The following is a 20849-nucleotide window of genomic DNA, read 5'->3' on the forward strand; positions in this document are numbered from 1 at the left end:
CTGGGGTGGTTTAGTCTGGAGAAGAGGAGGGTGAGAGGAGGCCTCATTGCTCTCTACAGCTCCCTGAAAGGAGCTTGGAACCAGGTAGGCATTGGTCTCTTCTCTCTAGTCTCAGGTGATAGGAAAGGAAATGGCCTGAACTTGTGGCAGGGGAGGTTTAGATTTAAGTGTAGGAAAAAAATTTTGCTGCAAGAGTGGCCAGGGATTGGAACAGGCTGCCCAGGGAGGTGGGGGAGTCACCATCCCTGAAGGTGTTAAACTTCAACAACCTATAGCCATAGCACTATGGTAAGTGGCTTAGTGGGTATGATGGTGGTGGGTTGACAGTTGTCTCAAGAGGCCTCTTCTAGTCTTAATGATTGTATGACCTGTAGGTCTTTCCATAGCTTCTATAGTTTTCTAGAGTCAGGTACAGCCATTTATGGCTAATCATATCAACATGTGCAGTCATGACATCCAGAGGAACCCAGACAGGCAAAGTGGGCTCCAGGGAGACCTCAGAGCTGCATTTCAATATCTGATGGGGGCCTACAGGAAGGCTAGAAAGGAAGTGTTTAGAAGGGCTTGGAGAGACAGGATGAGGGGCAATGGTTTGAAACTGGAGAAGGATAAATTTGGGCTGGACATCAGCAGGAAGTTCTTCACAATGAGGGTAGTGAAATACTGGAAAAGGATTCACAGAAATAGAATAAACCAGGCTGGAAGAGACCCTCAAGATCATCACATCCAACCTAACATCCAACACCACCTAATCAAATAAACCATGGCACCAAGCACCCCATCAAGTCTCCTCCTGAACACCTCCAATGATGGTGACTCCACCACCTCCCTGGGCAGCCCATTCCAATGGGCAATCACTCTCTCTGTGTAGAACTTCCTCCTAACCTCCAGCCTAAACCTCCCCTGGTGCAGCCTGAGACTGTGTCCTCTTGTTCTGGTGCTGGCTGCCTGGGAGAAGAGACCAACCCCCACCTGGCTACAACCTCCCTTCAGGTAGTTGGAGACAGCAAGAAGGTCTCCCCTGAGCCTCCTCTTCTCCAGACTAAGCAACCCCAGCTCCCTCAGCCTCTCCTCACAGGGCTGTGTTCCAAGCCCCTCCCCAGCTTTGTTGCCCTTCTCTGGACACCTTCCAGCAAGTCAACATCCTTCCTAAACTGAGGGGCCCAGAACTGGACACAGGACTCAAGGTGCAGCCTAACCAGTGCAGTGTACAGGGGCAGAATGACCTCCCTGGCCACACTGTTCCTGATGCAGGCCAGGATGCCATTGGCCCTCTTGGCCAGCTCCATCCCAGGAGGCATTCAACGTCAGACTTGATGGGGCCCTGAGCAACCTGATGCAGGTGGAGATGCCCTTGCTGACTGCAGGGGTGCTGGACAAGATGATCTTTGAAGGTCCCTTCCAACCAGATGCTTTCTGATTGTGCTTTACACCATCCACACCCCCAGGAGCTGCCCTGCTGCAGTGCACTTTCAGTAATTAATGCTTACATAAAAGTTAGTAGTTTTCCTCCCAGTTTTAAGGCAGAAAAGCTTCACTGCAAGCCAGAAGCTTCTACTTACCCATGACAAGGAAAGTGAGGACCCATTGCAGCACAGAGATGATCTGGAGTTGTTTCTCTAGTTTGGATTTAGACAGCCAGAACAAATCCTGCAGAGCAGAAAGGATGTTTGATCCTGTGCCTAGAAAGAGAAAAAGAAATCCAAGTTAAGGATACTTTCACACACTGAGCAAAAACAGAACAGCAGTTTCCTTTCATATAGGAGGTTTTAACCCAAATCTCCATGCAGTTTGCTTCTGGAGAAAGACTTGTCAGAGGCTGAGCCTTCCCATGGACTTAAAGCATCCTGAAAGGGGAAGGGCTGCCATCTGCAAACATCCAGCTGGTTGGGGGGATACTGGAGAGGATTAATAGGTAGCATCAGCTCCCACCCAAACAAGCTTCTATTTACTTGACCATAGCTCAGCATGAGCCACTAGTGTGCACTTGAAGCCCAGAAAGCCAGCCAGAGCCGGGCTGCAGCAAGAGAATTGTGGCCAGCAGATTGAGAGAGGTGATTTTCCTTCTCTACTCTGGTGGGATCCCACCTGGAGCACTGTGTCCAGGTCTGGTGCCCCTATTACAGGAAGGATCTGGAGGTGCTGGAAGGTGTCCAGAGAAGGGCCACAGGGATGAGCAGAGGGCTGGAGCTGTTCTGCTATGGAGCAGAGCATGGGGTTGTTCAGTCTGGAGAAGAGAAGGCTCCAAGGACACCTTCTTGTGGCCTTCCAGTATCTGCAGGGGGCTACAGGAAAGCTGGGGAGGGACTTTTGAGGGTGTCAGGGAGTGATAGGACTGGGGGGGATGAAGCAAAACTAGAAGTGGGTAGATTGAGATTGGATGTTAGGAAGAAGTTCTTCCCCATGAGGGTGGTGAGACACTGGCACAGGTTGCCCAGGGAGGTGGTGGAAGCCTCATGCCTGGAGGTTTTCAAGGCCAGGCTGGATGTGGCTGTGAGCAACCTGCTCTGGTGTGAGGTGTCCCTGCCCATGGCAGAGGGGTTAGAATTGGATGGTCCTTGAGGTCCCTTCCAACCCTGACAACTCTGATTCTATAGAAGTGCAGAAGATATTAACACATGGTCCTAGCACCCTGCTTTGAGCTGCCAGGTCCTGGAAGTGGTGTTAGATCCACAAGTTCACCATAAGATAAAGATCAGGCAACCCAAAACCACAGGCAAGAACATACCAGTGGCTGTGGGTCTGAGCTGTTGCTCAGCCACCCTCCACCAGGTCTGTTGCACAACTCCTACATGCCTGCTCAAGGCAAGCTCTGCGCTCCAGAGCTTACACAGCACAGCTCAAAGGCTGCTTGTGCAACACCTCAACCCACAGCTCCAGGGATCCACAGCTCCAGTGGTGGCAAGGAAAACCATCACAGTTCTTCAAAAGCAGGAAACATGGGATGAAGGAATTGAAAGTCACTCTTTTAGAAGCCTAACCCAAGTGGGTAGAATAACCAAGTAAAAAAAACTGAAGTGAAAGACTTGACTTCTATATGAAGAACCACCCACTGCAGGGTTGGCTGAACAGACTCAGCATGCAGGTTGGATTTCCCCCCCCCAAAAGCAGCCCTTGCAGGTGGGTTTTCCTTCTCTTCATTGTTTTACAAGCACCACAAAACCTAGCTGAAAGGCAGATCAAGCTGCTGTCCAACCATGAAGTGTTCACAGGTTTGTTTTCTTGTTTGAGGATCAGCCTGTTGCTAGAAGGGAGCAGATGTTGCTAAGCAGCCGTCATATGGAATGGGTTCCATCCTTTCTGTTGCTGGCAAGACCTGAGTGTACTGGTGGGGATGCCATAGCAGATTCTCACATTTAGACTCCTGGAATCGTAGCATGCATCATAGAATGGTCCAGGACAGAAGGGACCTCAAAAGTAATCCAATCTGACCCTCTTTGCAGTCAGCAGGGACATCCTCAACTAGATCAGGTTGCCCAGAGCCCTGTTGGGCCTCACCTTGAGTATCTCTAGCAATGGGGCCCAAACCACCTCCCTGGGCAGCCTGTTCCAGTGTTCCACTGCCCTTACAGTGAAGGGCTTCTTCCTAACATCCAACCTAAATTTGCCCTTCTCTAGTTTGAAGCCACTGCCTCTCATCCTATCACTGCAGGCCTTTTCAGACAGTGTCTCTCCATCCTTCTTGTAGCCCTCTTCAGGTACTGGAAGGCTGCCACTAGGTCTCCCTGGAGCCTTACCCAGACTGAGCAACCCCCCTTCCACCCCCAGCTCCCTCAGCCTGTCTTCATAGCAGAGGTGCTCCAACCCCCTGATAATCTTTAAGCCCTCCTCTGGACCCTCTCCATCAGGTCCATGTCCTTTGCATATTGAGGGCTCCAGAGCTGGATGCAGTACCCAGGTGAGGTCTCACCAGAGCAGAGCAAAGTGGCAGGATCACCTCTCAGGATCTGCTGGCAATGCCGCTTGGGATGCAGCCCAGAATGTGATTGGCCTTCTGGGCTGCAAGCTCACACTGCCTGCTCATGTCCAGAACCACTGAATACTAAGCTGGAAGGAACCTCATAGAATAAGAGTTTGAATGGAACCTCAAGGATCAACCTTTCTTAGTAAAGCATCAGATAAAATGATCCAGCACCCTGCCCAGCTGGTTCTTAAGTGTCCAGTACTGGGGATTCCACCACTTTCCTGGTGAGATTATTCCAATGGCTGATGGTCCTTGTGTTCTGTTGTGTCCAACCAGGCTCTCCCCAGGAGTCACCAGTACTCATCACCCCTCATCTTTTCCATCTGATTTCTCATCACAAGGGAGTCTTCATTTTCTTCATAGCCACCCTTTAAATACCCAAACATGGTGAGAAGGTCTTTCCTGAGCTTGCTTTCCTCAAGGCTGAACAAACCCATTTCACTCAGCCTTTCCTCATGGCAGCTTCCCAGTCCTTGGATGGACCTTTTCTGGACCATGAGGATGAGCAGAGGGCTGAAGCATCTCTCTTATGAGGACAAGCTGAGGGAGTTGGGGCTGCTCAGTCTGGAGAAGAGAAGGCTCCGAGGAGACCTTGTGGCCTTCTGGTATCTGAAGGGGGCTACAGGAAAGCTGGGGAGGGACTTTTGAGGGTGTCAAGGAATGGTAGGACTGGGGGGAACGGAACAAAACTAGAAGTGGTGAGACACTGGCACAGGCTGCCCAGGGAGGTGGTAGAAGCCTCATCCCTGGAGGTTTTTAAGGCCAGGCTGGATGTGGCTGTGAGCAACCTGATGTAGTGTGAGGTGTCCCTGCCCATGGCAGGGGGGTTGGAACTGGATCCTTTCCAACCCTACTGGTTCCTTCCAACCCTAGCAAGGACAAAAACTTCACACAACATTCCAGGTGTGGCCCTGATTAGTGCAGAGTAGGATGACTTCCATATCTCTGCTGGTGATGCCCTTAGTCAAACAAATGTGACTGCAAAGATCTTCTCTGGACGTGATGATCAGCAGCCTGGAGCACCTTCACTATGAAGACAGGCTGAGAGAATTTGGGCTGCTCAGGCTGGAGAACAGAAGGTTCCAGGGAGACCTTAGAGAAGCTTTCCAGTACCTGAAAGGGGCTACAGGAAGGCTGGGGAGGGACTTTTGACAATGGGCTGTAGTGATAGGACAAGGAGCAATGGATCGAATCTGGAAAAGGGGAAATTGAGACTGGAGATTAGAAAGAAATTCCTTCCAGTGAGGGTGGGGAGACACTGGAACAGGTTGCCCAGGGAAGTTGTGGATGCCATCTCCCTGGAAGTGTTCAAGGCCAGGCTGGATGAAGCCTTGAGCAACCTGGGCTAGTGGAAAGTGTCCCTGCCTGTGGCATGGGGGTTGGAACTAGATGAGCTTTAAGGTCCCTTCCAACCCAAACCCTTCTGTGATTCTATGACATTCAGGTATCAGAAGCTCTGTTAGTTTCTACAAAGAAAGAGTCACCAATGCATCCTGTAAAGAAGTGAAGCATCTCTGTTGTCCCTGTTGGTTGTCTTGGCAATAGGACTAAACACACAGTAGCTGCACCCACAGAACTGCTGTGGTAGTTTTACAGCCCCTCTTAAATGACATTTAAAGGGAAGCTTGCACATGGACCCTACATGACAGCTAGGTGTCTTCCTGGGCTTTTTCCCTAGTAGAGGACTATCAATAGAGAGCCAAACCACAAACTGCAACCTAAATCTAGAATCAGCTCACACAGAACTACAGAAACATTCAGGTTGGACAAGGCTGTCATGATCACCAAGTCCAACCCAGATCCCTACTCTACAAGGCTCACCCCTAAACCATAGCCCCAAGCACCACATCCAAACCACCTTGAAACACATCCAGGCTTAGGGACTCAACCACCTCCCTGCCCAGCACATCCCAGTGCCTGACCACTCTTGCTAGGGAAAAGATGTTTCCCACTGTCCAGTCTAAACCTACTCAGTCACAGCTTGAGGCCATTCCCTCTTGTTCAGTTCATGCAGTTCAGACCCTTGACTCTGGTTAGCCTACACTGAGTGAATAACCCTGGCAATGAGTTGTGCATTAACTACCTCAACCAGGCTAAGCTTTGGTTAAGGACAGGTCACTTGAATGAGCCAGCAGTGTGCCCAGGTGGCCAAGGCATCCAACTGTATCCTGGCTTGAATCAGCACTAGTGGAGCCAGCAGGACTAGGGCAGTGGTTGTCCCTCTGTTCTCAGCACTGGTGAGGCCACATCTTGAGTACTGGCTTCAGTTTTGGGGTCCTCACTACAAGAAATACATTGAGGGGCTGGAAGAAGTCCAGAGAAGGACAAAGCAGCTGGTGAATGGTCTGGAGAATAGGGCTTGTGAGGAGCAGCTGAGGGACCTGGGGTTGTTTAACCTGGAGAAAAGGAGGCTGAGGGGAGACAATTCTGGCTCTCTACAACTGCCTCAAAGGAGGTTGGAGCAAGGTGGACGCTGGTCTCTCCTCCCAAGGAACAAGTGATTCCAACAAGAGGAAGTGACCTCAAGTTGCAGCAGGGAAGGTTGAGGTTGGATATTAGGAACCATTTCTTCCCCCAAAGAGTTGCCAAACCCTGGAACAGGCTGCCCAGGGCAGTGGGGGAGTCACCACTCCTGGTGGGACTGAAAAGCCCTGGAGATGTGGTGCTGAGGGACATGGTTTAGCAGTGACCTGGAAGTGCTGGATGAATGGTTGGATTTGATCTTAAGGGTCTTTCTCCAGCCTAAGTGATGCAGTGATTCCATGTCATTGCAACTGCCACCAAGCTGACAGCACTAATGCAGTCTGAGTTGAAAGCAGCTCCTCACAAGATAACACAGAACAGTATTGAGAGTCCATTCAGCAGGTAATTATCTCTCCCATTTGCAAGATGAGCCAGGAGAACATCTCGAGCTGAGCTGTCACCACACACTGATTGGCAACCCTGGAATACCTAAGCAGGAAGACTCAGAAATCCCATGCTGCTGAGTCACACCTGGCAGTCAATCCCCAAACCTGGGCTGAGTGCTAAACTCCATCCCACGTTTCACAAAGCCACATTTCCCCTGCCAACGGGTAAGGGAAATCTGTTGCTCTTGCTCAGGAGGCACAGCCTCAAGGTAGCCTCCACTCCAGCTGTGGGAACTTGCTGGCCCCAAAACCTGATGTGCAAGATTGCCCACAGCAGACCTCACTCTAGATGCCAGTTTAAAGGGAGCTCTCAGCAGCTGTGGTGTCACTGGCCACACCTCCACATCCTCAAAAACTATCCAAAAGCCCTAGAATCATAGAATGGCCCAGGCCAGAAGGCACCTCCAAAGGTCATCCAGTCCAACCCCTCTGCACTCAGCAGGGACATCCTCAACTAGCTCAGGTTGCCCAGAGCCCTGTCCAGCCTCACCTTCAATATCTCCAGGGATGGGCCCCCAACTACCTCCCTGGGCAACCTCTTCCAGTGTTCCACCATGCTCACAGTGAAGAGCTTCTTCCTGATAAATTTGCCCTTCTCTGGTTTGAAGCCATTGCCTCTCATCCTGTCCCTGCAGGCCTTTGCAAACAGTCTCTTTGCAGCCTTCTTGTAGCCCCCTTCAGGTACTGGCAGGCTGCTATTAGGTCTCCCCGGAGCCTTCCCTTCTCCAGGCTGAACACCCCCAGCTCCCTCAGCCTGGCCTCACAGCAGAGCTGCTCCAACCCCCTGAGCATTTTCCTGGCCCTCCTCTGGACCTGCTCCATCAGCTCCAGGTCCTTGCTGTGCTGAGGGCTCCAGACCTGCACACAGCACTCCAGCTGAGGTCTCCCCAGAGCAGAGCAAAGTGGCAGAATCACCTCTCTGGCTCTGCTGCCAGCGCTGCTTTGGCTGCAGCCCAGGCTGCCCTTGGCCTTCTGTGCTGCAAGCTCACACTGCCTGCTCCTGGCCAGCTTCTCCCCCCCCAGCACCCCCAAGTCCTTTTCCTCAGGGCTGCTTTCCATCCCCTCCTCCCCCAGTCTGTATTGACAGTGAGGATTGTTCCAGCCCAGGGGCAGAGACCTGCACTTGCTCTTGTGGAACCTCCTGAGGCTCACCTGGGCTTCCCCTCTCCAGCCTGTCCAGGTCCCTCTGGCTGCCATCCTGTCCATCTGGTGGATCCACAGCACCACTCAGCTTGGTGCCACCTGCACACTGCTGATGGTGCCTGGATCCTGCTGTCTCTAGCATTGATAAACCAGCACAGGTCCCAGCACAGACCCCTGAGGGACACCACTTGGCACTGCTCTCCATCTGGACTTCAAGCCATTAAGCACCACCCTCTGGATGCCAATTCCTTACCCACTGAGCAGTCCACCCAGCAAATCCATATCTCCAATTTGGCAAGCAGGATGATTTGTGACAGAGGATTTGCAATCCATGACAGCCCAGCCCCATGTAATTTAATCCCTCCAGCACCTGCAATTCACTATCCAAACATGTTTGGGGGAATGAACCCAACCCTCCATGCTTGGATCAGCTAAAGCCTTATCCCCTTCCCCTGAAGACAACTGTCTGCCCCTCCTGATGAAGATCTGTGCTTCAACATTTTCTAGATGCTTTAACAGATTGTAGGCATTGCTAGCCCTGGAAATAGACTGGTATTGGGTGGCAGGAGTCAACCTGTCAGCCTGCTTCCTGAGCCACATTAAGCTTTTTGTGGCAAGGTTCTGCTCCGGCAGACAGGAGGAGGGCAGAGGTTTAGCAGACAGCTCTGAGCAGGCAGCTCAGCACCTGCCCTTGGACAAGTGGTGGCCTGGGGTTAGGTATTTGCTGAAAGGAAAAACATCCTTCACACAGCTCAAGATTCCCAGCACCACAAAAGCCTGTAGTTGGTGTGGGCTAAATAAGATGAACACTTAAATCCCTGTTAAGGACATAACAAAAACCCAGTGGCAATGGAGAAAGACTATGGGAATGGGCAGAAGAGGCACCTGGCAAGTGCATCTGCCAGGGCATGGTCTACCTTAGCATCAACCACCTGCAGACTCCAGATGGACCTAGGCTGTGCAATGATAGGTTTTAGGGCTGAGACAGACATTTGCAGCCAGTCCTGAGCTTGCTGTTCATATCACCCTTAACACCTTGTGGATTCAAACCTCCATGCAAGACTTCCTTCCTTCCTTCTTTAGCTGGCATCTTGGGGAAGATCACAGAATCACAGAGTGTCACAATACATTAGGGGTTGGAAAGGACCTCAAGAGATGGAATCCAACCTCCCTGCCAGAGCAGCATCACCCAGGGGAGTCTGCACAGGAAGGCATCCAGGAGGGTTTGGAAAGTCTCCAGAGGAGACGACTCCACACCCTCTCTGGGCAGCCTGCTCCAGGGCTCTGGTGCTATCACTGTGAAGAAGTTTCTCCTCCTGTTGAGCTGAAACTTTCTATGTTCAAGTTTGTATCCATTGCTCCTTGGTTTATTGCTGTGTACTGCCCAAAAGAGCTTGGCCCCCTCCACTTGACACCCACCCCTCAGAGACTGAAAGACCTTGATCAGATCCCCTCTCAGCCTTCTCTTCTCCAGACCCCCAGGGCTCTCAGTCTCTCTTCACAGGGCAGATGCTCAAGTCCCCTAAGCATCCTCCTGGCTCTCCCTTGGACTCTCTGCAGCAGGTCTCTGTCTCTCTTGCACTGGGGAGCCCAGAACTGGGCACAGGATTGCAGCTATGGTCACAGGAGGGCAGAGCAGAGGGGCAGAAGAACCTCCCTGGCCCTGCTGGCCACACTTCTCTTGCTGCAGCCCAGGATGCCATTGGCTCTCTTGGCCACAAGGGCACATTGCTGTCCCCTGCAGAACTTGCTGCCCACCAGCACTCCAAGCTCTTTGGGGAGCTACTTTCCATTAGGGTAGCCTCTAACCTGTCCTGGTGCCTGTAGTGTTGGGGATAAGCAGGCTGGTTACTGGTGACAAAGCAGAACAACTTTGGCAAGTCAACAGAAAGGTGGCTTTGGGACATGACCATGGCACAATAACCCAACACTGATACTTGAGTTCAGTTCTCCAAAGAAAACTCTTCCCTTTAACAGCTCACCTGTGGGCCCAACACCAAAGCATCATTCAGAGATTTAAAACCCAATGGAGACACTGGCAAAAGTTGCCCAGGGAGGTGGTGGAAGCCTCATCCCTGGAGGTTTTGAAGGCCAGGCTGGATGTGGCTGTGAGCAACCTGCTGTAGTGTGAGGTGTCCCTGGCCATGGCAGGGGGGTTGGAACTGGGTGATCCTTGAGGTCCCTTCCACCCCTAACAATTCTATGACTAAGCATAGGAAAAGCAACAACTCAACTTTCAGGGAGTTCATTAGCCTAATAACCAAGCTTAATAACCCTCATTAGACAAACCTCTCATTAATTTTGAGATAAAGGATGCTGTGCACAGAGTCATAGAATCATTTTGGTTGGAAGAGACCTTTAAAATCAAGTCCAGCTGTTGACCTCCCACAAGACTCCCCAGCTGTAAGCTGCTCACCAGGTTTACTGCACATATTCCAGCTCCTCAATGCCCTTCTTGGACTGAGAGGCCCCCAAAACTTAACCCATGATTCAAGCTGTGACCCAGTACACAGGGGCAATCACTTCCCTGTCCTGCTGGCCACACTGCTGCTGGTACAGGTTAGGATACTGGTGGCCTTCTTGGCCACCTGGGCACACATCGGCTCATCTTCAGCCAGCTGTTGACCAACCTCCACCAGGTCCTTTTCCACCAGGCAGCTTTCCAGCCACTCTTCAAGCCTGGAGCATTGCAGGAGGCTGTTGTGTCCCAAGTGCAGGACTCAGCACTTGGCCATGCTGAATCTCATACAACTGGCCTTGATCCAGCCTGTTCAAACCCTTCTGTGAAGCCTCTGTACCCTCAAGCAGATCAACAATGCCACCTAACTTGGTGTCAGCTGCAAACTTACACCTAAAAAAGATGCCCTGGATCATCTTGTCTGAATTCTGCATTGCCCAGCCTTTGGTATCCATTTGTATCAGTCTTGTGCTAAGGAAGTACTCTGAATCCTAGGGAAACACAGACTGTAGAAGGCAGTTCCTTATCCTGTGCTGGCCACCTAGAGTGTTGACCATTTGCTCTGCTTTCCAGGGCACCTGTTCCAGAACTAACCACCCCAACTGTGTGGAGCCACAGCCTTAGCAACCAGTGTCATAGAATCACAGAATCGTCAGGGCTGGAAGGGACCTCAAGGATCAGTCAGTTCCAACCCCCCTGCCATGGCCAGGGACACCTCACACTACAGCAGGTTGCTCACAGCCACATCCAGCCTGACCCTAAAAACCTCCAGGCACGAGGCTTCCACCACCTCCCTGGGCAACCTGTGCCACTGTCTCACCACCCTCATGGGGAAGAACTTCTTCCTAGCATCCAATCTCAATCTACCCAGTTCTAGTTTTGCTCCATTCCCCCCAGTCCTATCACTCCCTGACACCCTAAAAAGTCCCTCCCCAGATTTCTTGTAGCCCCCTTCAGAGGGTGGAAGGCCTTCAGTGGAAGACCACAACAAAGTCTCCTGGGAGCCTTCTCTTCTCCAGACTGAACAGCCCCAACTCCCTCAGTCTGTCCTCATAGGAGAGCAGCTCCAGCCCTCTCCTCACCCTCATGGCCCTTCTCTGGACACCTTCCAGCACCTCCAGATCCTTCCTGTAATATGGGTTCCAGAACTGGACACAGTATATGTCTACATGGATGAGATCTTTGCAGCAGTCTCAGAGGAGATGCTGAGCCCCTCAAGTCCCACTGCACCTCATGCCACAGAGTGCTGATGGGATTCTGCCTGCACTAAGCCCCACATGACTCTCAAGGATACAGCTTGCAAGGTGCACAGGGTAGTGACTTCACCAGGAGTCCTCACTGCTGCACAGTGACAGCAACCACCTGCAGCCTTTCAAGGAAGCTTCATTTGCTAGCCAGCCTCCAACTGTTGAGTGGCTTGCTACACTTTTATCATCCAATTCCAGCAATCACATGCAGTAGCAGCTCCATGGAGAAAGACCAAGGTCTCTCAGTCTCTGAGGGGTGGGTGTCAAGTGGAGGGGGCCAAGCTCTTTTGGGTGCTGCACAGCAATAAGCCAAGGAGCAATGGATACAGACTTGAACATAGAAGGTTTCAGCTCAACATGAGGAGAAGCAGACTACCCTGGGTGATCCTGCTCTGGCAGGGGGGGTTTGGACTCCATCTCCTTCCAACCCCTAAATATACTGTGAGACTGTGGTGATACCAAGGAGATCTTGAAGTAAATGAATGGCTTAACCAAGCATCTGACTCATGTCTGCAACAGACTCAGCTAGGGGCAGCATCTGGTGTACTTCCACACAGTTTATTTCAGATGAAATCCTCAAACATCATCATTTATCTAAGCAGGGGTGCAGCACCAAAGGTCCTAGGACTGGAATTATACAGGATTTCACACCTGGACACCAGAGAACCTCATCAACAGCACTTAATTAGGAACCAGCCAAATAAATTAGCCAAGAGGAAGTACAAACATTAGAGAGGTAAAAAAAAAAGCCACCCTAAAAGCTTGTCAAAGTCAAACTTCATCTGCTAGCTTTTCAAGACAATTAGCACGTTGATTCTTGGCCAAGAATTATACTGCTTCATGCAGCTTGGAGAGGAAAATGAGGTTAGAGCCTCCAAAGCATTAAGGTTTGGAAACTAGAGAGAGTCTGAGGGAGGGCTACAAGGATGATTAAGGGACTGGAGCACTGCCCTGAGAGACCTGGGGGTGTTTAATCTGGAGAGAAGACTGATAGGGGGTTTAATAGATGGCTATAAATCTGAGGGCTGGGGGTCAGGAGGGAGGGGACAGGCTTGGCTCAGTTGCACCCTGGGATGGGACAAGGGACAGTGGATATCAACTCCAGCACAGGAGGTTCCACCTCAGCATGAGGAGGAACTTCTTCACTGGGAGGGGCACAGAGCCCTGGAACAGGCTGCCCAGAGAGGTTGTGCAGTTTCCTTCTCTGGAGACTTTCAAGCCCCATTTGGATGTGTTCCTGTGTGGCCTGCACTAGATGCTGTGGCCATGGTCTGGTAGGGGCATTGGACTCAATGATCTCTGGAGGTCCCTTCCAACCCCTGACATTCTCTGATCCTGTGAAGGTTCAAAGTGGCACTAGTGAGGTCACAGCTGGAGTCCTAGGTCCACTTTTAGGCAGAGTCCAACAGAGACTAGGAAGATGCTAAGGGACCTGGAGCATCTCTCTCTGAGGAGGAAAGGGTGAGAGCCCTGGGGCTGATGAGCCTGGAGAAGACCATCCCCAGAGGGGATCTGATCAATATCAAAAGGATGATTGTCAGGAGGATGGGGCCAGACTCTTTCCAGTGATGTCCAGCAACAGCACAAGGGGCAACAGGCACAATCTCACACCCAGGAGGTTTCACCTGAAGATGAGGAAAAACTTCTTTGCTCCAAGGGTGCTCAGAGCCCTGGAACAGGCTGCCCAGAGAGGTTCTGGCGTCTCCTTCTATGGAGAGACTCCAAACCCACCTGGACACTGTAATCCTGGGCAACCTGCTATGGGTGACCCTGCTTTAGCAAGGGGGTTGGACTGGGTGATCTCCAGAGGTCCCTTCCAACCCCTACCATTCTATGGCTGACATTTTGAGGTACAGAATTAGCAAGGAGCCTGGCAGTGGAGGCACACCAAGGCCAAGTTAGATCAACTGACCAGTCCAGGATACTCCTGAGGAGCCATGCAAAAGCAGTTGCCTACAAAGCAAGCTGCTACATCAGATGTGATATCTGCCAAACCCCTCGAGCAACACAAGTTCTTCTGTGTCTTGGGTTCCCTCAGCTGCTGTGCACAAGCTGGCTCCACTTCCAGTTTTGTTGTTAGTGGTAGTAGACAGGGGATAATTAGTCAGAAACCAACAAATCACCAGTGTGGGGTGTAGTCCTCCTGCCCTGGACACAATTAATTACCAGGTAGCTCCTGCCCCAGGAGGCTGCTCCATAATCCCATATCATCTGCAGTAAAGAATGACTCTGACTGGAGGTCAACAAGGGAGTTCACAGGGACAGGTGACAACAACACTTCTTTCAGCCCCTTGTGACAGCAGCTGGCATTCTGCAGGGCAAAATAAATCTGTTTTGGCACTTCTCATGTTAGATCTGCAGTCACCTGCAGCACTGGACTTGGTCTTCTCAACACTGAGAGCTGTATGCAGATTAAAGTGATGTCACCATGAGGGTAGACCCAGCTGCAGGAGACCAGCCAACAGCTTTGAGACTTAACTCAGCAGTGCCTAATAGCTCTAGACAAGCATGTCCACTTTGGGACATGGTTTAATGGCCAGGGTGGTGTTAGATTGAGGATTGGTCACCATGATTTCAGAGGTCTTTTCCAACCAAAACAATTCTATGACTCTCTGATCCCAAGACAAAGGGAATCACCCCACCAGGAAGGGATGTAGGAGCTCTGAACAAAGGACTTACTCAAGAGCACAAGTCCAGGCCTCTGCCTCCCAGGCAGTTCTGTTGCAGGGTGGGTGTCAAGTGGAGGGAGCCAAGCTCTTTTGGGTGATGCACAGTAGTAAGCCAAGGAACAACAGGTTCAAACTTGAACATAGAAGGTTTCACCTCCACATGAGGAGAAACTTTATAGTGAGGGTGCCAGAGCCCTGGAGCAGGCTGCCCAGGGAGGTTGTGGAGTGTCCTTCTCTGGAAACTTTCAAAACCCATCTGGATGCCTTCCTGTGCAGACTACCCTAAGTGATCCTCCTTTGGCAGGGCAGCTGGGACCTGATGAGCTCTTGTGGTCCCTTCCATCCTCTGATACACTGTGACTGAGTCATGACATGGAAGGGACTTTCAAAGGTTATCTAGTCCAATCCCCCTGCAGTGAGCAAGGACATCTTCCACCAGATCAGGTTGCTTAGGGTCTCTTCTGACCTCACCTGTGATGTTTCCAGGGATGAGGCAGTACCACCTCTCTGGCCAGTGTTTTACCACCCTCACAGCAAAACATTTCTTCCTTATATCTTGTCTAAATCTCCCTTCTTTTAGTTTCAAGCCATCACCCCTTGTCCTGCCACAACCCTGGCAAAATGTCTGTCTCCAGCTTTCTTATAGGCCCCAGTTAAATACTGAAATGCCACAAGAAAGGTCTCCCTAAAGGCTTCTCCCAGCTGAACAACCTCAGCTCTCTCAGCCTGTCCTCGTAGCAGAGGGGTTCCAGCCCTCTGATCATTCAGACCTTCTCCAACAGGTCTTGTGCTGAGGACTCCAGAGTTGGACACTACTCCACATGAGGTCTCCCCACAGTGGAATCACCTCCCTTGACCTGCTGACACCATAACACAGCTAGCAGTGCTGCTGTACTCCTAAACCAGGAGCCCCTCAGGTCCCCCACAAGGCAGAATTGAGGTCTGCCAACCCTCAGGTGAAGCACATGACTAACTCCAAGGGAAAAGTTGAGCAAAAATCACCTCCCTCACCCCAAACTTCTGTCAGATGAAAGAAGAGCCATGGTAGAAGCCACATCCCTGGAGGTTAAAGCCAGTGTGAGGTGTCCCTGCCCATGGCAGGGGGGTTGGAACTGGATGATCCTTGAGGTCCCTTCTGTGAGAAACCAGCTCACTGATAAATTTTAAATACAAGCAGATTATCATAAAAGAAAGGCAAAACAGAGCTGGGTGCATAGCAGGTTTGCTAGAGGCACACCATAACCTTGACAGGCTGGAGAGGTGGGCTCAGGCCAGCCTCATGAGGTTCAACAAGACCAAGGGCAGGGTCCTGCATCTGGGTCGAGGCAATCCCAGGCACAAATCCAGGCTGGGCAGGGACTGGCTGGAGAGCAGCCCTGAGGAGAGAGACCTGGGGATGCTGGTGGACAAGAAGCTCAACAGGAGCTCTCAGTGTGCACTTGCAGCCCGGAAAGCCAATCAGATCCTGGGCTGCAGCAAGAGAAGTGTGGCCAGCAGGGCAAGGGAGGGGATTCTGCCCCTCTGCTCAGCTCTGGTGAGACCCCACCTGGAGTACTGCCTCCAGTTCTGGAGCCCCTGTTACAAGAGGGATCTGGAGGTGCTGGAAGGTGTCCAGAGAAGGGCCACGAGGATGAGCAGAGGGTTGGAGCACCTCTCCTATGAGGACAGACTGAAGGAGTTGGGGCTGTTCAGTCTGGAGAAGAGAAGGCTCCCAGGTGACCTAATTGTGGCCTTCCAGTATCTGAAGGGGGCCTACAAGAAGGCTGGGGAGGGACTTCTCAGGATATCAGGTAGTGATAGGACTAGGGGGAATGGGATGAAGCTGGAGGTGGGGAGATTCAGGCTGGATGTGAGGAGGAAGTTCTTCACCATGAGAGTGGTGAAGCCCTGGAATGGGTTGTCCAGGGAGGTGGTTGGGGCCCCATCCCTGGAGGTGTTTAAGCCCAGGCTGGATGAGGCTGTGGCCAGCCTGATCTAGTGTGGGGTGTCCCTGCCCATGGCAGGGGGGTTGGGACTAGATGATCCTTGTGGTCCCTTCCAACCCTGACTGATACTATAACAACATGAGTCGAGCTTTTCTAGACAAACAGACCTATTTATACCTTCCCCCAGTACACTCCCACCCTTCTCCACCAGGGCTGGGACAAAGCCTGCACTTTTGACCTGGCCAGTCTTCAGACACGTCGGCGCCTCACCTTTCCCTCCCAATACACAAGGATCGAACCCCACACAACACAAACTGCGACCAGCCAATCAGCCCAAAGGTCCAACCTCACGGTCCCCAGCAATTGCCCCTTGTGAAAGCCAAATCCTGCAGCTTCTCACACTTCCAACCCCAACAATTCTATGATTCCAAGAGTAGAAAAGGCACTTCACATGTGAGAGCAACCTTGACACAAGCAAGCAGCAGATGAAGCCCCACGTGTGAACCACTGCCCCGCATCATCTCTGCCCATCTTTGATCTGCAGGGTCCCACGTCATCACTCCCAAACTCAGCCTGAGCTCCTCTAGCAGGCATCTGGACATTTTTGCTTTCAACCAGAAGGCTTTGAAGCTGGTCCTGTGTCATGTTTGCCCATGGCAGGCAGGCAACAGATCTGGCGAGGGGTTGCGTTGGTGTATGCTGCAATCACCAAGGCAACATCTCCCCAGGCAGAAGCAGAGGAAGAAATGAGTAAGGAAGCACAAATATCACTGCAGGACCCCCACGAGGTGCCTCAGAGGAAGACTGCCCCAAGGAGAGTTAAAACAGCTTTCCATCCCTAAGCAGGATTAGCTGGAGATGAAGCCAATCGCTGTCCCCAAACCACACTCCAGTCTGCATTATGCACACGTCCTAGATCCATCACTGACATGGCAGTGCCAGCAAGGTGGCCACTGAGGCCTTGGGCCAGCCCTACATATTTTGTAGGTCTCCTGAATGATTTATTGGCTTGCAGTTAACTCTCAGTTCAGCAGCTCACATGCTATTAACTCAAGTGACCTCCCTCAGCTCAAACGTGTCCTCTGCTTGTTGTGTAAGCAAAGCTAAGTTGCTTTAAGGACCAGGTCTGGGCATGGGAAGCACCATGCAGATGATCCTACAGATCCATCTCTGCTCTCAGCAGGTGTCAGATGAGCACCAGCATATGTGCGGGCAGAACTGCTTAGAAAAAAGCAAGAGCTCAGGGGTTAATTCGCCAGGTTCAGGTCCTCTTAGCCCTGATAATGATTTGCTTAATCAACAAATTATTTCACAGGGCTCTTCAGCCCGGGAGCAATCAGCAGTTTGCTTTTCCAGGGCAACAAAAAAACCCCTTTTGTAGCAAGATGCAACCACTCGAGGACCCTTCAGGAGGCATAGGGCAAATTGTTGCCCAAGGGCATTTTCCTGCAAAGCCCTCACTGTTTGCAAACCTCGACAAACATCCTTCCAGGAGGATCTGCCGAGCAAAATAGTTAGACCTGTTGAATTTATCCCTGTGAGCTCCCTAGAGCTGCTTTTGCAAGCACCCAAGGGAGCATGCACTTTCGGCTTTCCCCATCTCGTTTCCCCACAGTGTTTTCAGCCTGCAAGTTGCAGCCTGCAGCAGCTCTGCCCACGGTGGGTGTCAGCCACCGCCACCCAACCTGCTCCTCTCAGCGAGGAAGTGACTTTAACCACCATGGAGGGTTGTGGAAGCAAACTCAGCCGTGCTTCCCAGCCCCAGACCTCGCTTTCACACCCACTCCTCAGCCCCCCGTTATAAAGCAACAAGAAACGCCAATGCTGGGGTGGGTTTTTTTCCCTCCCCTGCCATATTTTGATGGAGGTGTGGAGACCTCAGCATCACCAGATAAGGCTGCCAGCCGCGCAGCGTTGCTAAACTACTACAATTTCCTCCCTCTTACCACGAGCAGGAAGATACAAAAAAAAAACCCAAGATAAAATGTGATTTTAAGCAAGTGCAAACTCACTTCGATAAACCAGAGCCTTCTGCAACAGCTCCCGGAAAGCTGCTTGATCTCCTCAAGCTCACTTAAACAAGCAAAACCTGCGCAGGGAGCTGTAATCCTGCCCTCCTCCCCCACCACTAAGAAAAGCTGCAGCCAGCCTCCCCGCCATTGCACACCGCTTCTGCTCTTCCCAACCAAGCATTCCTGCAGGCAGGAAGAACAAGGAGAACATCACATTTGGTTGCTGCTTCCATTCCACCGTGCGCCTTGAACAACCTGGATGATGCTTCCCCGGTCGTGGCATCCTCCCGGTGCCCATCTCTGCGTCCCCACCCCCCCCCGCCCCATCCTCCATAACCCCCCTGGTACCTCGCAGCACCCCGGAGTAGGCAGCGATGATGGTCTTCATTGCGGGGGGAGATGGTCAGGTCCCGCTCAGGGCCATGAGATGGAGAAGGGCACGCAGCTCCGCAGCTCCGGGGCAGCCGGCAAGTGGGAGAAGCACTAGCAGCGCATCCCTATATAGCTCCGTGGAGGAGGAGGAGGAGGGGGAGGAGGGCGGGGAGGGGAGGGGCGGGTCCCGGCAAGACTCTCTGGTTCCTCAGCCCAGAGAGGAAAGGTCTTGGTCTCGGTGCTGCAGCTTGCTGCCTGGGATGGGGATTTGGGAGCGGGGAGCAAGAGGGGGAAGGGTTACTCCCTAACTCTCTGCAAGGTGTTTCCATCCCTGTTTTCCTTCTCCTCATCACGGGGGGTGGAGGGTGGAAATGCTGCCAAGCCACTGCTAGCAGTGTGCATTTTAAGGCATCATAAACTTGTAGAATGGGTTGGATTGGAAGGGATCTTCGGGATCATCTAGTTCTGACCCCTCTGCCGTGGGCAGGAACACCTTCCTCTAGATCAGGTTGCTCAAAACCTCATCCAACCTGAATTTGAACACTTCCAGGAATGGGACATCCACAGCTTTTCTGTCAACCTGTTCCAGCATCTCACCACCCTCACAGTGAAGAATTTCTTCCTAATATCTTAGCTAAATGCACTATCTGTCAGCTTAAAAAGGGTATCCCTCATCCTATCACTATATCCCCTGACAAATGGTCCCTTTCCATCTTCTGTCATTGCCCCTTTCTTGCTCTCCCACCCCATCCTTGGCTGATTTTAGCTTCCCCTTTTAGCTTTAGGTTCCTAAGAGCATCAAAAAATGAATACAAATGGTAGATAAGATAACATTAGGTTTCATTTTCATTAAGACAGCCTTCAGTATGCTTAACTCACTAAGCAAGCCTCATTCTCTTCTCTCAGTGTGAAGCTTAAGGATCTGATTGAGACGTCCACAAGAAAGCAGGTGGTATTTAGGTTGGCATCAAGATTTTAATGTAGCTGCAGCTGGCAAGAGATTTCTATAGATGGGGACAGATGAGTCTCTCTCAGCTCTCATGAATGGGTCTGTCCTTGTTCCCATGATATTAAACCAGAACATTTATCCATAGGGGCATGTCTGTCCCAGTTGTGACAAGAGGGGTGAGTCTGCTACACCTCTGGGCAAAAGATCAGACCTCTACCCCTTTCTTAATCTCAATTTCATCTTCTGCCATTTGGAGAAAAGAAACAGAGGCCTCTTGAGGAAAGTCTCATTCAAAGCAGTGAGCATCTCGAGCTCTCCACATGCAGAGCACACCTCCAAAACAGCTCAAAACCCCTTTAACCTCTGCCTGGTTTTTAGGGTGGGAGCATTGGCTCTTCAGTTAGTGGCTATTCAGTCTGAAGAAGAGAAGGCTCCAAGGAGACCTAACTATGGCCTGCCAGTATCTGAAGAGGGCTACAAGAAAGCTGGGGAGGGACTTTTGAGGGTGTCAGGGAGTGATAGGACTGGGGGGAATGGAGCAAAACTAGAAATGGGGAGATTAAGGTTGGATGTTGGGAAGAAGTTCTTCCCAATGAGGGTGGTGAGACACTGGCACAGGTTGCCCAAGGGGGTGGTGAAAGCCTCATCCCTGGCAGTTTTGAAGGCCAGGCTGGATGTGGCTGTGAGCAAACTGCTCTAGTGCAAGGTTTCCCTGGCTGTGGCAGGGGGGTTGGAACTGGCTGAGCCTTGAGGTCCCTTCCAACCCTGACAATCCTACGATTCTGTGATTGCTGAGCCACCAGATTTCCCCTGTTGCTCCTGGAGATGCTGCTGCAACATCTACTTCTTGGCCCAGAGAGATGTGCCTACCAGCATGTTTTGCAAAACCTTTGTGTTTTCTGCTGTGGTAAGCTTTAAATCTGAGATTCAGAGGTGAAAGAGTGATTTATTTTTCTTCTCAGTCCCCTGAGGCATTCCCATCCCCATCTTTTTGAGTCAAGCTGGCACCAGGACTTGTTCACGTCCCAGCTGGCCAAAGGGCCTTCTTCCAACTCTTGCTTGTTTAAATATAGATTAAAATGCAGGAAAATTGCAAGAGGCTGTCTGAAGAAAGGGTCTTACCCAACAGCTCTTGGATAAGACCTCCAAAAGGGAGCCCAGAACAGAAATAAATCATAGCAACAATAGAGATGAGTGAAAT

General features: G+C 51.4%; 1 protein-coding gene across 1 annotated transcript in view; it reads right to left on the reverse strand.

Moving 5' to 3' along the window:
- Positions 1 to 18817, reverse strand: part of DGAT2 (diacylglycerol O-acyltransferase 2) — a 45449-nt gene extending 26632 nt beyond the window's left edge. The window contains exons 1-2 of the mRNA XM_054164506.1: positions 18676 to 18817; positions 1563 to 1682 (exon numbers count right to left, since the gene is read on the reverse strand). Of these exons, the coding sequence (XP_054020481.1) occupies positions 1563 to 1682; positions 18676 to 18715 (160 nt within the window). The 5' untranslated portion in view covers positions 18716 to 18817. The remainder of the gene's footprint in view (positions 1 to 1562; positions 1683 to 18675) is intronic.
- Between the last annotated feature and the right edge of the window lie 2032 nt (positions 18818 to 20849).

The sequence above is a fragment of the Dryobates pubescens genome, chromosome 10 (assembly GCF_014839835.1).
Source record: "Dryobates pubescens isolate bDryPub1 chromosome 10, bDryPub1.pri, whole genome shotgun sequence".
Lineage (NCBI taxonomy): Eukaryota > Metazoa > Chordata > Aves > Piciformes > Picidae > Dryobates > Dryobates pubescens.